General features: G+C 42.2%; 1 protein-coding gene across 1 annotated transcript in view; it reads left to right on the plus strand.

The window, feature by feature from the left end:
• ERI1 (exoribonuclease 1) overlaps positions 1 to 9,652 on the plus strand; it is an 80,017-nt gene extending 70,365 nt beyond the window's left edge. Inside the window, exon 7 of the mRNA XM_037740933.1 lies at positions 9,467 to 9,652. Coding sequence (XP_037596861.1) covers positions 9,467 to 9,568 — 102 coding nt within the window. The 3' untranslated portion in view covers positions 9,569 to 9,652. The remainder of the gene's footprint in view (positions 1 to 9,466) is intronic.
• Positions 9,653 to 17,975: the final 8,323 nt, after the last annotated feature.

A 17,975-nucleotide genomic window follows, 5' to 3' on the forward strand; every position in this document is an offset into this window, starting at 1 on the left:
GAGACTACAGGGGCATTATGGGATCATTAACAAGTACACAGACCTCAATTCTCAGGGGAGAGGATTGCTACTAGTGCTGAGTGAGCAAACATTTTATCAGGATAAAGAAGTCTAAAGACTAACTTGGCAAGATTACGAGCTCTAAGGGGTGTTGTCTTACCTGGAAGGCAGGTGTCAAGTAAAGCTTTGAGTGGAGAAGGCAAGAAGACAGGATGTTGAAAGGAAAATTCTTTATGGGTGTCAGAAAAACTCATGGGGTGGGGAAAAAAGATTTATGGAATTTTAATATGAGAAAGAAATGACACTTTTGTTAAAAAGGCTATTTACTAAACATTGCTGACAGCAGGCCTTTGGTAAAAGGGTGGAACAATGGGGTGGAGTGGCAAACATTGAGAGCGGACAGTGAAGCACTGGAAGGCAAGGTTAACCCCTTATCCCTGGAGAAGAGCTTTGAGTGTCTGTGACCATTTGATTCTGGAAAGCACTAACATGAGTTCAACTATAGACTGTTTTCATTTTCCCTAAACACATGCATTGTTCTAAAGAAGATAACAAATATATGTGACAGGTTCCTGGTTTCTTGAAGCTATTTTGAATAATGCAAAAATGTTGGTTATGACTCTCATTTAAAATGTGTCCAGAATGGGCTAGTAAAAAAGAGGAACTTGCTAAAGCTCAAACGACTGTCAACCTAAAAGGAAGAGGCTGACGCATAAAATGTAACTGGAGGAGTTTACTTTAGCCAAAGGGTTGACAGCTGCTGGGAAGACTCAGACCCAAGTAGCCTTGAGTATGAATTCCATTCGATCTTTGTTCCAAGCAGGTTTGTTTGTTTATTTGTTTGTTTGTTTTTTGAGATAGGGTCTCACTGTCATCCAGGCTAGAGTGCAGTGGATCATGGCTCACTGCAGCCTTGACCTCCCCAGGCTCAGGTGATTCTCCCACCTCCGCCTCCAGAGTAGCCAGAACTACAGGCACACACCACCAGGCCTGGATAATTTTTGTATTTTTTGTAGACAAGTTTTCGCCATGTTGCTTAGGCTGGTCTTGAACTTCTAGGCTCCAGCAGTCCTCCAGCCTTGGCCTCCCAAAGAGCTGTGATTACGAGTGTGAGCCACTGTGCCAGCACATAAGCAGGTTTTTAAAGACAAAAAAAATTTTGGGGAACAGGGAGTAGGGCTGATACAAAGTTGTCAGGAACTGGCTTACAGAAATAACATTGATTAGTGATTGGTTATACATTATTAGGCTATAGGGTGTGGTTATAGTGTTCAATGTGGCATTATTAGGTTAATTTACAGCTACTTGCGGCAATAGAAAGCAGTTTTAAGAGGGGAGTAGGACGTGATTGCTGTCTCATTTTAATGTCTCCCTGGGCCTGATAATTTAAAAGGACTTGCATTCCTCACATCAAAGTCCATTTACTTTCTCGACTATATAGTCCACGTAGCCTGGATGGATACGTGCTGTGAGTGTCTAGGAGCCTCCGGTGTCCATGTTTATGTGATGTCCTGAGAGGATGGACTGGGCACCACCCCCACCTTTGGGAAGGGCAGTACCTTTACCCTGATCTTCCTGCAGGTTTTCACCAGGTTCATGTTCACCTGTTCCACCTTGCTGTTGCCTTATCTCCCACTGTCTCTTGGTTTCTAGATGATTCTTTGGGTTCTAGCAGCTCAGAGCTCTGAGTGTGGAATCATCGCCAATGTGGACCTTGTGCACTCCTTCATTTTCCCCCTCCCCCAAGGTACCACTCACTTGGCTCCTGCAGGAATGAGCATTTAGTGTGGATATCAGCTAAATGGGGGTGGGAAGGGGGTGCAGAGAATGAGGGGCAGACAGTACAGCCCAGAATTGGCTGCTACTTAAAATTTAATGCTATACTGAATGTTCACTGATAAAACATGCTATCTGGATTTATTAGTGTTTTCTCACACTGCTATTAAAGATACTACCTGAGACTGGGTAATTTATAAACAAGAGAGGTTTAATTGACTCAGTTTCTCATGGCTGGGGAGGCCTTAGGAAAATTAGCAATCATGGTGGAAGGGGAAGCATGGCATGTCTTACATGGCAGCAGGTGAGAGAGGTTTTTAAACCTTCAGATTTATGTGAACTCAATCACTATCATGAGAACAGTAGAAGGAAACCACCCCCATGATCCAGTCACCTTCCACCAGGTCCCTCCCTTGACACATGGGGATTACAATTTGAAATGAGATTTGGATGGGGACACAGAGCCAAACACTCTCACTGGAGGTTCTTTCAAGATAATCCATGGGAGAGAGATGAGTGAGTGGGGCATTTTAGATGAAACAAGATTGGCTGTGCATTAATAATTGTTGAAGCTGGCCAGTGTGCATTGAGGTTCTTTATACGAGTCTGGTTACTTTTGTACATAGTTGAAATTTCCCACAATAAATCATTTCTTTTTAAAGTGGATGCTGGAATCCCTCAGGCATTGCCAGCTCAGCCATTTTCTCTCTGGCCATCCTTCCCCCGATAAGTTCTCTCGGATCCCCCTTCCCCTCTGCTACCTATTTCTTCATTCTTTCTCTCTCTATAGCTCTCAAAATTCCTGTCTTCCCTCCCTAAAGGGAACACTTAAAACAACTCCCATTTCTTAGGCAAAACAAGCCATTTAATTATTCTCTGTCTAGACTTCTCATTAGCCAATACTGGAAGACCAAATATGCCAATTAATATTGTTTTTCTGAACAAAAGTTGTTCTCTCTGTATGAAGAATTCTGCCTTCATCTTAGTCCATCTGGGCCCTGCAGCCACCTTTTAAAGTTACTGTATCTCCCCACCCCATTAGAACTCTAACGTTTGTTTAACTTCAGAGTAGTATGGGAAATATGAATGGTAGATATTTCTTACGATTCCAGGAAACAGAATTTAGTCTCTCTCTAGAACCTTCATCAGGGGAGGTCCACTATGAGCCCGGTTTAGAGGAGAAGGAGAATGGAGAGCCCCACGATCTCCTAAGACTCTTATTTTCTTTGTCGTCCTCTTACTCCTTTTACCAGAACTTCTGGTAAGTAACATGTTGACTCATGGTGTTTTATCACTTCCTTCCTCTGGCTCACTTCCAGTAGAGATGCTAATGAGTTGCCGAGTCACCGGTAGGCAGGAAAAGATGTAAGGGGTTCTCTGTCATGGAACCTTGACTATGTGGTGCTAATAATCTGGAACCGACATTGACAAAATGAGAGTTAAGCTGGATGAGGTGCTATCTCCTTATTTCCAGCGTGAAATCATTCTTTGTTTTCTTTGAAGTCCATATCTATATCAAGGATGCAACAGCAGGAATGGTCTGTACTTATTGAGGATCTCAGTCTCTGCTGTGTTGAAAGGATATTGAAAGAAACGGATGAGTACCTACATCTGGGCTCCTCATCATAGAGAGTAGGCACCTGCTTGGGAACCCTGAGGCAAATGGCTTCTGTCTTTCCCCGTTTCCCTTCAGGGACCAAAAGGTCAGAGAGAAAGTCTACCTTGAACTTATCTAAGATCTGGGAAAAAGCCTTTCTAGGAACGTAGGGAAAGTTAATGATGAGATACCCAGAGAGTTATAATTACAGAGTCCAGTCTAGTCAGTGTGGGGTGAACTAAGACATGGAATGCATTGGAGAAAAGTGAGGAGGATGGAATATCCTATATGGTATAAGTCATATAAGTAGGGTTGACAGATAAAATATGGAATACCCACTTTAGTGTGAACTTGAGGTAAACAACAAATAAATTTTTTGCATAAGCATTTCTTCAGTATTGCCTGGGACACAAGTATGCTGAAAAAAATTTATTTGCTGTTTATCTGAAATTTAATTTTAACTGAGGCCCTGCATTTTTTGTTTGCTGGTAACCCTAGAAGAGCCCAGCCAATCAGAGCTTTTATTACTCCATTGAATGTAACAAGTGGTCACCTCGCCTTTGTCAGAGGGAAGCAAAGCCAATGACTGTGGTAATAATCCCTTACCTTGACCTACTTTCAGTGAAAGACATTACTTCTTTTATTCCTTTGGGAGTGTTGCCAAAACAATGGCTGTGCTCTGACAATAACTCCCATCCAAAGATCTTTATTATGTGGTATATGCTCCCTAGAGAAAGTATACCATAATAAGAGAAAGCATACTATCTAGGGGTCAGAGATCGATGTTTATCTCCATTCTTTTTCTTTCTGCTTTTGATGCCGTTAAATTTTTATACCTTTATTAAGAAAAAATTTAAACATGTAACAAAGAAGAGAGAACAGTGCAATGAACCTCCTTGTACTCAGTATCCAGCCTCAACAATCATCAACTCATAATCAATACTGCCTCATCATGCTGGCTTTGACAGCACATACTCTAAAATTGAAATGATACAGAGATTTGCATGGGCCCTGTAAAAAAAGAGGGAGGGGGAGGAAGAATACTGCTTCATGCTTGGCGCAGTGGTTCATGTCTGTAATCCCAGCACTTTGGGAGGCTGAGGTGGAAGAATCGCTTGAATTCCTGAGTTCAAGACCAGCCAGGGCAACGTAACAAGATTCTGTCTCTACAAAATAATTTTTTTTAAATTAGCCCTGTGTGGTGGTGTGCACCTCTAGTCCCAGCTACTTGGGAAGCTGAGGCAGGAGGATCGCTTGAGCCCAGGAGTTTGAAGTTACAGCAGTGAGCCTTGATGGCATCAGTGCTCTCTGGTCTGGGCAACGGTGAGACCCTGTCTCAAAGAATACTGCCCCATCTATTCCACCACATGTCTGTCCATTCTAACCCCATTATTTTAAAATAAATTCCTGAGAGCTGGCGCTTTATTGCTTTGTAACTTTCTATTTCTCACTGTGCCTTTTCTTTTCCAGTGGTGGAATTGTATGGACAGTGGCTGCTCCAAATCTGAACATTTGTTGCCCCGCGTTTTTATAATTGTGTAGTTATCTGCTTTCCTGATACCAAATCCGAAAATCTGCATTTTCCAGCCTCCCTTAACTTAACAGCTCAGACGCTGGACTTCAGTTTTGAAAATCAGACCCTCTTGGTCTGAGATTTTGACTTGCACTTGGGCTTGGAGGAAGCAGGAGGGGTGGGGTGCATGGCATCAGGACACCTCGGTAGTGCCATTCTGGGAGCTGCTGCTAGAAGATGACCCAGGAAAATATTCCTCCTGCTTTTTCCAAGGGGTCTGTGAGTACCCTAACTACCTTAATAAACCCCTTCCTTTACACACTAGCTAGAGGGATTCCACCGACTTTTACTAAATAGCTGAACTGTTACAAAAGCTGATCATTCTAACCTTCTAAAGAAGTCCAAGAGGAGAGATGTACACAAGCACTTCAGTCAGGAGAAAAATGTCATATTATAAATATGATAATTTATTGAGTACTTCAGGTTTACGGGACAACCCTATAGCAGTCATTCTCAAGTGTAATCCCCCCTGCACTGCCCTCTAGCCCACCAACCAACAGCATCAACATCACCTAGAAACTTATAAATTCAGATTCTTGGACCTATTTCCAAACTTCGTGAATCAGAAACTTTGGGATGGGGCCTAGTAATCTGCGTTTTAACAAACCCTAGGTGATTTACATCAGCAAATTTCAGCCTAAGGGCTAAATCTTGCCCACAGCTTTTGTCGTTGTTGTTGTTTTGAGATAGAGTCTTGCTCTGTCACCCAGGCTGGAGTGCAGTGGTATGATTTTGGCTCACTGCAGACTCTGCCTCCCAGGTTCAAGTGATTCTCCTCCCTCAGCCTCCCGAGTAGCTGTGATTACAGTCTTGTACTACCATGCCTGGCTACTTTTTGTATTTTTAGTAGAGTCAGGCTTTCGCCATCTTGGCCAGGCTGGTCTCGAACCCCTGACCTTAAGTGATTCACCCTCTTCGGCCCCCCAAAAGTGCTGGCATTACAGACCTGAGCCATCATGCCTGGCTCCACTGCTTGTTTTTAGAAATAACTTTTTATTGGAGCACAACTGCACTCATTCATTTATGTATTGCCTCTCTGCTTGTGTGCTAAACCAGTAGAGTGTCATGGTTGTGATAGAGACCATAATGACCCACAAAGCCTATAATATGTACTATCTACCCCTTAACAAAGAAAGCTTGGGGCCCCACTGCTTTAGATTCACTTTAAATAATGAGACAATAAAAGAGGAGGGGTCAATAAGAATTAAACAGGATACATGAGACTAATTTATAACAAAGTGTAGCTGTTGGGATTGGTGTTCATAAAATGGCAGCCTCTCCTTAGCTGAGGTCTGTGAGAGACAGAACAGCAGGTTTTTTCTAACTTGTTAATGGCAATTTTCATGCTGAGGACAAATTTAACAAACTCGTATTTGATCAAGATGCTTTTTTTAAGTGTGTGCATGAGCACGCGTGTGTTGGTGTGTGTAAATCTAGAAGATAATCTCTTGAGAAACCAGTAGGAATCACAGAAAATATAATTTTATCCTAATAGGACATAACTCCGGTCCTCATTCAAGTCCAAATTTGTCTGGCTAGACTGGGGCATTTGCCATGAATGCTAAAAAATAGGGATAGTGGGCCAGGCATAGTGGCTCACACCTGTAATCCCAGCACTTTGAGATGCTAAGGTGGGCAGATTGCTTGAGCCCAGAAGTTCAAGACCAGCCTGGACAAGATGGTGAGACCACCAATTCTACAAAAATACAAAAAACTAGCTGGACGTGGTGGCCTCCACCTGTGGTCCCAGCTATTTGGGAGGCTGAGGTGGGAGGATAACTTAAGCCCAGGAGTTTGAGACCAGCCTGGGTAATATGGCAAAACCCTGTCTCTACAAAAAAAAAATACAAAAACTAGCTGGGTGTGGTGGTGTGCTCCTGTAGTCCCAGCTACTCTGGAGGTTGAGGTGGGAAGATCTCTTGAGTCAGGGAGATCAAGGCTGCAGTGAACTTCACTTCACTTCAGCCTGGGTGAGTGTGAGCTCTGTCTCAAAACTGGCCAGCCAGCTAGCCAACCAACCAATGCATTCTCTTTGACCCACAATTTCACTTTTTTTTTTTTTTTTCAGAAGGAGTCCCGCTCTGTCACCCAGGCTTGAGTGCAGTGGCGTGATCTTGGCTCACTGCAACCTTCGCCTTCTGGGTTCAAGCAATTTTCCTGCCTCAGCCTCCCAAGTAGCTGAGACTACACGTGCATGCCACCATGCCCAGCTCATTTTTTTTTCTTTTTTTGGTATTTTTAGTAGAGATGAGGATTCACTGTGTTAGCCAGGTTGGTCTTGATCTCCTGACCTCATGATTTGCCCAGCTTGGCCTCCCAAAGGGCTGGGATTGCAGACATTAGCCACCATGCCTGGCCCACAGTTTTACTCTTAAGAATGCACAGTAACAAAATAAGTAAGGATGTGTTCAGTGATATAGCAACAAGCCCGTTGGTTTCAGTAGTGTTTATAACAGTAAAAAATGGAAAGCAGCCTAAATGTCCTACCTAATCAATGTGGTTGAGCAAACTGTGATATACACACATTATGGAATATTATGTAGCCATTAACATAATGTTTTAAAAACATTCACATTGGCATGGATGAATATTCTTACTGTTGAATGAACAGTAACATCAAAGCATCATTTTGTATATTTTCCTGCAATGGATTTACTATTATGTATACCCATTTATATGCCTACATTATAATCTATAAGTGTACACCAAAAAGTTCTCAAAATTTTACTTTTTTTTTTTTGAGATGGAGTTTTGCTCTTGTTGCACAGGCTGCAGGGCAATGGTGTGATCTTGGCTCACTGCAACTTCCACCCCCCAGGTTCAAGTGATTCTCCTGCCGCAGCCTCCCAAGTAGCTGAGATTACAGGCACGTGCCACCACACCCAGCTAATTTTTATGTTTTTAGTAGAGATGGGGTTTCGCCATGTTGGCCAGGCTGGTCTCGAACTCCTGACCGCAGGTGATCCACTCACCTTAGCCTCCCAAACTGCTGGGATTACAGATGTGAGCCACTGCATCTGACCCTAACTTTTACCTAGTTTTTAAACTAGTTAGCACTGGGTGGTAAGATTATGAGTAGTTTTGACCTCCTTCTCATCTTCTCAACATTTTTTGTTTATATTTTTAAAATTGTACTTTAAGTTCCGGGGTACATGTGCAGAATGTACAGGTTCATTATATAGGTATACATATACCTATATAATGTGCTGTGGTGGTTTGCTGCACCCATCAACCCATCATCTAGATTTTAAGGCCTGCATACATTAGGCATTTGTCCTAATGCTCTCCCTCCCCTTGTCCCTCACCTTCATCTTATTTTTATTTACTTTTAAATTTTATTTTATTTATTTTTTGGGGGACAGAGTTTCACTCCTGTTGCCCAGGCTGGACTGCAATGGAGAGATCTCGGCTCACTGCAATCTCCACCTCCCAGATTTAAACGATTCTCCTGCCTCAGCCTCCCAGGTAGCTGGGACTACAAGTGTGGCTATTTTTTTTTATCTTGGTATTTTTAGTGAAGACAGTGTTTCAATATGTTGACCAGGCTGGCCTCGAACTCCTGACCTTAGGTGATCCACCCACCTCAGCCTCCCAAAGTGCTAGGATTATAGGCATGAGCCACCAGACCTTGCCCTTATATTTTTATTTTTAATTTTTCTTCAGTAATCATGTATTACTTGTATAATTATATGTATTTTAATGCACATGCATATACAGACATCTCAGCTGGGAAAGATAATGACATATTTAAATACATAAATTTAGATACCCTACCTTCTGCTCAAGTTGACATAAATGTCTTCCCCTTGCAGCTGGATGGGAGCACCAGGTCCCACAGGGTTATAGCTTCCCTACTTTTGCAGAGAGGAAACGAGGCAGATTCTGGCAGGGACAACGCTTTAAGGACCCCCTGCTCCTTCCTCATTTCCTGGGAAGGATGGTCAATCACTCCGGTATGCCTGGAACTGAAGGATTTCCCAGGATACAAGACTTTTGATACAAATAGGGAAAATCCCAGGAAAACTGGGACAAGTTGATCATCCTATTCCTGGCAGATTTAAAAAGAATGATATATACTCCTTCAGGCACACAGAGCTACATTTGTGACTCATGCTGTGGTATGAGGTTTCATGAGAAATTACTTATGAAATCGTTGCGGATTTCTGATGAACCTCGTGGCCAGGAAAGTTGGTAAACTCAGCAAGGTCAGGGTCAATTCAAAAAGGAAGCCTTCTGACCCCGAAGAATGCAGAATTCATTTCAGGTGATGACACCTTCTCTTCTCTGCATTGAACACCAGTGCATGCATTTGCTCTGTGTCTGAGCCTCTGTAAATTAAAATTAATTAATTAATTAATTAAAGTGTTTTCTGAATAACTCAGGCCAAATTCACCATTCCCACTTCCTTTACTATGAGACATCAAACTATTTAATGTTGCTGAAGTTGCATTTACTATATTCCATTAGCCCCAGTTATGCCCATTCTGGTAAAGCTCTTGACATTCTTTTTATCATTAAAGAGAAAGAGGAAAGGATCAGAAGTGGGGACCAGCAAAACACAGCTCATGTGGGAAGGAAATTTGACATGTGATGCAAGCAGAAGTTTGTGTAAACTGTGGTAGATTAAGAGTGTGTATCTTTCTGTGTGTTGCCCATGCACCCATTTGTAAGTGGTGGGAGAGATGGCGCAGAGGGGGAGCAATGCCCATTCAACAAGTGCAAGTTGTGGACTCAGCTGGCTGCCAGTCATCCTTTGTTTGAAAACAGCACACCTCCTGTTCACAGCTGAGTCAGGAGCTGTTCTCCTGGGTGATTTCAGGGAATCCATCTCATTGCTCACATGCACGTCATTCCCTTTGGATCATAGCGTGCTGGAGGGTTTAACCAGGGAGGTGACAATGAGTGTCTCTGCAGAGCAGGCCAAGCACATTCCCTGACCAGGTCATGTGGGCGAGTCAGTATGCTCACTACGTGCTCCTTTTACCCTGCAGTGCAGCATGACATTAGCTTCTAAGCAGCAGGGTTAGCACGTACAGTCTAATGTAGTGGTCTTGGCTTTAGAGTTAGTCAGACTTAGGGAGGAGCTGTAGTCCAGCCACTTCCTCACTGTGTGATATTTGGCAAGTTATTCACCATCACTAAGGCTGTTTCCTCAAATAGATTAGGGAAATAAGATGGTTCCTACCTCACTCTCATCTTTCCCCTTTTCACTGAGTTTCTCTCACCTGTGCCTTTTTGTTGCCTGTAAAACACATAGGCCAAGGGGAAAGTTGATTCTGGCACATTCCAGACCAGTCTCATCTTCTTTATTTATTTAATTAAAAAAATATTTATAAGTAGAGATGGGGTCTTGGTATATGTTGCCCAGGCTGGTCTTGAACTACTGGCTTCAAGTGGGCTTCCTGCCTTGGCATCCCAAAGTGCTGGGATTATAAGTGGGAGTTACTGCACCCAACCTAGATCTCTTTCCACTAGGGAACTTAAGATTCTCCTTCTTTTTCTGAGAATGACTTGGACACAAGGATTTACAGAGTATGTTCCACGGGCCACTGGTGGTTCACTGTGGTCCCCCAGATGATGCAAATTTCAGGGGGAAGAAAATGTCCTATGTGGAGGAAGCAGAGAGGAGCCCCACTGGCTCTGAGTGGGGACTCTTGGCTGTACCTTCAGAGCTCAGGGAGATCAGGGTTCCTTCCGCTCCTGGTCACCATCTAAGTCCTGCCCGGAGCCCACAACTTCCAATACTTTGTTGTTTTCCCCACCTCTTCTTCACCAGCTGCACAAAATAATGAGGTTTGGGTAGCCAGAGTGATGCCTTGGGTTTTTGTTGTTTTACACCATTAGGAAAAATAGAGGGATTAGGTGGGAGAGTTCACTTAGCTTTTCAATGAAGAAATGAAAGGTGTGGTGAGATGGATTCAGGTGCAGTTTGCTGGTGGGAATGGAAATAAAATTGGGAGGAGGAGGATGTGAATGTGAGCAATGAGACAGATTCCCTGAAATTACCCAAGAGAACGGCTCCTGACTCAACTGACGGCAAAGAGGGTGTGCTACTTGCAAAGCAAGGATGACGGCCGCAAGATGAGATCACACTTGCATTTTCTTGGATTGTCACCAGTCTCACTGTGCCACGTTTCCAATCTGTGCATGTGCGGATGTGCAACCGGGAGACAGGCAGACACCAAGAGCTGGTAATAAAAATCTGACCTTCTCCTTGTAAGCGAGCCTAATCCAAGGACCCAGTACATTTGCTTGACCCAATTCTCCAGAAACTCTTCTGCTTCATTCTCCTCCTGATTTGTTGTGAGAGAGAAAAGGAAGAGGGGCCGACAGAGAAGGGGTGTGGTGAGCTCAGGTGCATTTTGCCGGTGGGGGACACATGGGTGCTGATTGGTACTGTTTGCCCAGTGATGTAAAAGTCTTTCAAAGTTCTCATTGGTTGACCCAATCATTCTAGTTTTGGGAATCTAGCCAAGGGAAATAATCAGCAATGCAGATGAAGTTCTATGTTGGGGTACTTACTTTATTTATTATGGTAAAATATTGGAAAAAATTATTTTTATTTATTATGGTAAAATGTTGGAAAAAACTCTGCATGGCCAAGGTTGGAAAAAAATAGAATATGATGGAATTACACAGTCAATGAAAATGATGTTTTAGGAGTATTCATTTTTAAATGGAAAAAGTAACACATGCACATGGTTAAAAGTTTAAATAGAGGGCCGGGCTTGGTGGCTCACATCTGTAATCCTAGCACTTTGGGAGGCCGAGGCAGGTGGATTGCCTGAGCTCAGGAGTTTGAGACTAGCCTGGGGAACACAGTGAAACCCCATCTCTACTAAAAATACAAAAAATTAACTGGGCGTGGCAGCATGTACCTGTAATCTCAGCTAGTTGGGAGGCTGAGGCAGGAGAATTATTTAAACCTGGGAGATGGAGGCTGCAGTCAGTCAAGATGGCACCACTGTACTCCAGCCTGGGTGACAGAGTGAGAAACTTGTCTCCAAAAAAAAAAAAAAAAAAGTTTAAATAGGACAAAAGAGAAGAAACAAGAAAGGAATTTCTCTCTGGGGTCCTCCTTTATAGATAAAACTGTGTCCTCAGTTATAGATTGTGCTTTAGAAAAGAAATAGGTAAAAGAAGAAAATGGTTTCAAAGTAATGATAAGTGGAGGAAAGACATAAGATAAAAATAAATAAAAAACAAAATAATACAATGAACTTCCCAGTATAATTGTAATTTGAGAGGCTTAGGAGAGTAAGACAGAAAAGAAATATTCCAAGCTGTTTCTGAGCAATGAAATTTGGGATATTTATTTTCCTGTGTTTTATAAACTTTTTATAGTGTGTAATACTACTTTCTAATACTTCGCATTTAGAGAGCTAAAAATATGCATTTAAGTTCAGAATTCAGCAAGGAACAGCAATGATTTTCTGTAATTTTTTTTTTCCCCAAAAATCAAAGGTCTTTATAGTTACACATATATGTTCCCCTATTTTCTTTATGTGTAAGTTTAAAGTAATGCTGCAGGTTAATTATTCAAGAACACCCAGAAAATGCATTTTATCTCCCTGTCGGCCCTTCTGCAGCATCCAACTTAGTCAACACATGCAAGAAAGTTAGAAAACAACACCACAGGAAAGAATTCTTGGCCGGGCGTGGTGACTCACACCTGTAATCCCAGCACTTTGGGAGGCCAAGGCAGGTGGATCATTTGAGGTCAGAAGTTCAAGACCAGCCTGGCCAACATGGTAAAACCCCATCTCTACTAAAAATACAAAAATTGGCTGGGCATGGTGGTGTGTACCTGTGATCCCAGTTACTCAGGAGTCTGAGGTAGGAGTATTGCTTGAACCGGACAGGTGGAGGAGATCGCATCACTGCACTCTAGCCTGAGTGACAGAATGAGTGAGACTCTGTCTCAAAAAAGAAAAAAAAGAAGGATAGAAAGAATCCTTGCTATTATTTGGTGGTCTTGTGCTTAAATAAAAATGTTTTGCTTATTTTGCATTTCAGTGCCAAACACAGAAGTTTAAACTTTGCCTTTCTATAAACAAATCCATCAGGGAAGATAAATTTGACAGTGGTTCTTAGGTCAAGGTCTAATGTTATGAGAGTTTTCAAAAGAATCCCAAGGGAAAGTATTTGTCTGGTTAGCATACAACAGCACTTAAGAACAAATTATTCCCAGTTTCCAAAAATGTGAAATGTACATTTTGGAGTCAAGTCAAATTTCTGGATTTACAATAGTGTTTCAAAATCTATCCACATATTTTAAAGAGACAGACATTCCTAAATGTAAATGCCCCTAAAAAGACCCAGTAATAAAATTGTTAATTTCTGGATGTTGGAAAGAGCTTTCTGCACTTACACTGAAGTGTGTGTATGTGTTTTTGTTGTTGTTGTTGTTGCTCTGAGACAAGGTCTCATTCTGTCACTCAGGCTGGAGTGCAGTGGTGCAATCTTGGCTCACTGCAACCTCTGCCTCCCAGGCTCAAGTGATCCTCCTACCTCAGCCTCCCAAGTAGCTAGGACTACAGGGACATGCCACCACACCTGGCTAATTTTTGTATTTTTTATAGAGACAAGGTTTCGCCATGTTGCCCAGGCTGGTCTCAAACTCTTAGACTCAAGCAATCTGCTCAGCTTGGCTTCCCAAAGTGCTGGGATTACAGGCCTGAACCACTGTGCCTCGCCTGTGTATGTGTTTCAGTGATGGGATCCCCACAGTGCTGTGGAAACCCTTATTTGATGAGGATTTGGAAGGGTATTGGCCTCTTGTCCTGTTCAGAATCTTCCCATCTGCACCACTGCACACATGGCCTGTGGTCAGCTTCACCTTTGAGTATGGACTGGAAATAACAAATATATTGTTTATAGCCACAGACTGGTTTATTAGTCAAGTAGGTGACAATGTCATGAACTAAGATTTGCTCTTGTCATAGATAAACAGGGGACATCACTGAAGATTATGGGGAATCAAATGAGCAATTTTTTCCTTCTGTCGTTCTCACACATATCAACCTCTTCGGATGCATATTACGGCTGTGAGCTGAGAGTGAGAGCAGTAAGGAATCAGGGCTGTGAGCAGTGGTTTGCCACTTGGACAAGATTCAGATTTTTACTTCTTTATATGCTGAGTTCTTGAGAACTGGCGATTTATATTTTTAGAGGAGTGTTTTGTCTTAGTTTCCTAGGAATGCCATAACAAAATAACAGAGTGAGTGACTTCTTAAGTCCCAGAATTATATTGGCTTATAGTTCTGGAGACTGGAAGTCTGAGACCAACGTGTTGGCAGTGTTGGTTCTTTCTGAGGGCTGGGAGGGAGAATCTGTTCAGGCCTGTCTCCTGGCTTCTGGTGGTTTGCTGGGAGTCTTTGGCGGTCCTTGGCTTGTGGGCTCATCACTCTAATGGTTGCCTTCATGTTCACTGTTCACATGCTGTTTTCCCCATGTGAGTGTGTCCATCTCCAAATTTCCCCTTTATGTAAGGACATCAGTCATGTTAGATCAAGGCCCACCCTATTACCTCATTTTACATGAACACAAAATACACTAACACTAATGAAAGCTGATGAGCTTAAAAAAATCTCTTAATGTTTTAAGAAAGTTTATAAACCTGTGTTGGGCTGCATTCAAAGCCGTCCTGGTCCACACACAGCCCAAAGTTGGACAAGCTTGAAATACAGTCACTTTCTGAAGTACTGGGGGTTAGAACTTTAATACATGAATTTTGGGGGGATGCAATTCAACCTAATAACAAATATACACACAGGCATATGCATATACCTGGGTAATATTTTTGGAAGGGAGATGAGCATAGTGAAGGCCAATTTGGTCTGCTCTGGATACTGATTGCACAATGAGGTCTTCTACAGCACTGTAGTGATGAATGCATGTGTGCTGACAATTACAGCAGCCCCGCATTACATACGTTTGTGGCATTGCCTTTGAATGTGATGGTAGAAGGATGGATGCTTCATGTATCAGTATTTATTTTTGGCACTCATATGTAATATCGGCTACATATGCATGCAACTAGCATATGGACCAACTGAAAAGTATATGAAAAGCATATAAGATGCAGTTTATGATTTCTCAGAATCCCATTTTTCAAGGTCAGTAGCATCATTTGCATCTTCATTTTGGTTTAGAAACTTTTGTATTTCATACCAGCTTAAGCTTCATCATGGACAATTGTGCATTGTCAGAGCAGATGCCTACCATCTGGGTCATGTTCATAGTAGGTGTGAGCATTTCCAAAGTGGTCATTCAGGTTTGCCTCATTGCAGCTGCAGGTGGACCACTGTGCATGCATAGTAGCAGACATTCTATGAAGCTGCCCTGTTCTTGGATCACAGATGTCACCCGTTCTTTGAAGTCTTTGATGGAGAAACTCATGGGTAGTGAGTAGCTAATACAAGTTTGTTGGTACTCAGTGTTTCAGAGGACAGATCTGGTTTAACCTCTCATTATGGGCAGGAGAATATCACATCTATCACAACAGCAAAGAAGCATTTAAGGGAACAGAACCTTGAGTGCCTGAGATATCAAGGGAACTTCATCTCCTGGAAAACAGTTGCTGGATGTAGGGTATGGATATGAAGATACTAAGGGACTACAGGACAAACAGGCACAGTGGCCATAAAAATAATGTTTGTAAAGTCCAGGCACAGTGGCTCATGCCTGTAATTCCAGCACTTTGGGAGGCTGAGGCAGGAGGATCACTTGAGCCCAGGAGTTCAAGATCCACCTGGGCAACATAGTGAGACTCCATCTTTAAAAAAAAATTTTTTTTTTAATACAAATTAATGGGGCATGGTGGCACGTGTCTGTGGTCCCAGCTACTTGGGAAACTGATCACTTGAGCCTGAGAGGTGGAGGCTTCAGTAAGCCACGATTACACTACTGTACTCCGGCCTGGGCAACGGAGGGAGACCTTGTCTAAAAAAAAAAAAAAAAAAAAAAAAAAAAAAAAAAAAAAAAAAAAAAAGAAAAAAAATCTAAAAAAAAAAAAAAAAAAAAAAAAAGGAAAGAAAGAAAGTTTGTAATATAGTTTAAGACTATTTATTTATTTATTTTTGAGACAGAGTCTTACTCTGTCACCCAGGCTGGAGTACAGTGGCTCAATCTCTGCTCACTGCAACCTCTGCTTCCTGGGTTAAAGTGATTCTCCTGCCTCAGGCTTCTGAGCTGCTGGGATTACAAGCGCATGCCACATGCCTGGCTAATTTGTGTGTGTGTGTGTATTTTTAGTAGAGACAGGGTTTTGCTCTGTTGGCCAGGTTAGTCCCAAACTCCTAACCTCAGACGATCTGCCCACCTTGGCCTCCCAAAGTGCTGGGATTACAGGCATGAGCTACCACGCCCAACCGAGACTTTAAAATAATTATGTCAATGGAAGAGCTGGGTGTGACTTTTATGGGACGATGCCAGTGTGTTTAAAGTGTTACTTGTCATTCAAAAGCAGATAAAGGAAACTTCTTTTTTATTTTATTTTATTTTTATTGTGATACACGATACACCAATCAGTTAGCTTCAACAATTGCTAATAATTACTTTAAACCAATTGTTTAGTAATAACAAGGATAGTAGTGATTATTAGCAATTTAAAAGCTTTGCTTTATTAAATACAAATAGCAGAAAAGCCGTTGAGGACAATTGAAAAATTAGCTACAGTGTTTCTTGACAAGCTCCAATTTCTAAAATAATAGCATGTTACAATATGAACATGAGAATCATCATGGACCCTCAGGATGAATCCAGACAACCAGCAGAGTCTCCTCAAGGGGCAGAGGATTGCGCCCTCATTCTCAGTGTGGACTTGGGCAGCATTCCAGAAGCCTCTTCAAGAGCTAGGTATTGATATTTGCCTTGCAATCTCTCTCTCTCTACAATTGCTGCAAGCACTGAGTCTCAGACTTTACAATCCACATATCTCTTTGATGAGGCGAAAACCCTCCCACCATCTGCCTCACCTGTTTTCTCTGCACACAGGGGAGAGAGCTTGGCCCTGTTCCATCTCCCTCTCTACCTCCTGTGTGTTGACGGATGATGAGTTTCCAGCAACCCAACTGCTCAGAACAAAGACCACATCTCCTTTTCTCTCTTCTCTGTGTGCTAGTTGGGGAACATAAATGTGTTTCTCATTATTCAGTCTGTTTTGCAATGTGAGTTCCTGCTGGAGTTCACTGCTTTGGGGATTACAAGGTATTTCATCTCCTATAGGACGGGCCACTTCCTAACACTGAACAATGGCAGTCTGTCTGAAGACAGGAAACCATGAAGTGTTTTGCTGAATTTAAAGGCTCAGACAAATATTAAGGTTGGAGAGATTTTTCCTATTTAAAAAATAATAATAATAATAATCTTTTATATAGCTATTGTGTATATGTGTTATGGGGCTTGGGAGAGTCCTAAAATGGATGGTAGGAAGGATCCAAAGATAATTAATTCTTAGGTTAAAAGCCATCATGGCACAATGGAAAGAGAATGGGCTCTAGAGTCAGAAGGTTGGATGTGAATCTTGTGGTTTTCCTACTGATGGTAGCAACAGCTTTACTTCCATCACCTGCACGATGAGGATTCCATAAACTGCTTTCTTAGAACTATTGTGAAGACTAAATGAGATGCTTCATGAGAACATCGTGTAGGGCTTCATGAGTGCTACCTCTTTGAAAACACTTAAATTTTGGATTCAGAGAGTACAAGTGCACATTTGTTACATGGGTTTATTGGGTGATGCTTGGGTTCTATTGAATAGATTGGGTTTCTATTGAACCCATCATCTAAGTAGTGAACATGGTACCCAATAGGTATTTTTTTCAACCCCTCCCCTTCTCCGTACCTCTCCCCACTTGGAGTACCTAGAGGGCTACCTCCTATTAAAACCTAACTCTGTAATGGTGAGGAGTTCAATATTGCAAATTCAAACATGGGGGCTGTGGCCACAGGATACCCAAATCTGTTGGACAGGTTTTCTTTTTGTTGTCGTTATTTTGTTTTGTTCTGAGATGGGGTCTCACTCTG

The sequence above is a fragment of the Cebus imitator genome, unplaced genomic scaffold, assembly GCF_001604975.1.
Source record: "Cebus imitator isolate Cc_AM_T3 unplaced genomic scaffold, Cebus_imitator-1.0 Scaffold5, whole genome shotgun sequence".
NCBI classification, from domain to species: Eukaryota; Metazoa; Chordata; class Mammalia; order Primates; family Cebidae; genus Cebus; species Cebus imitator.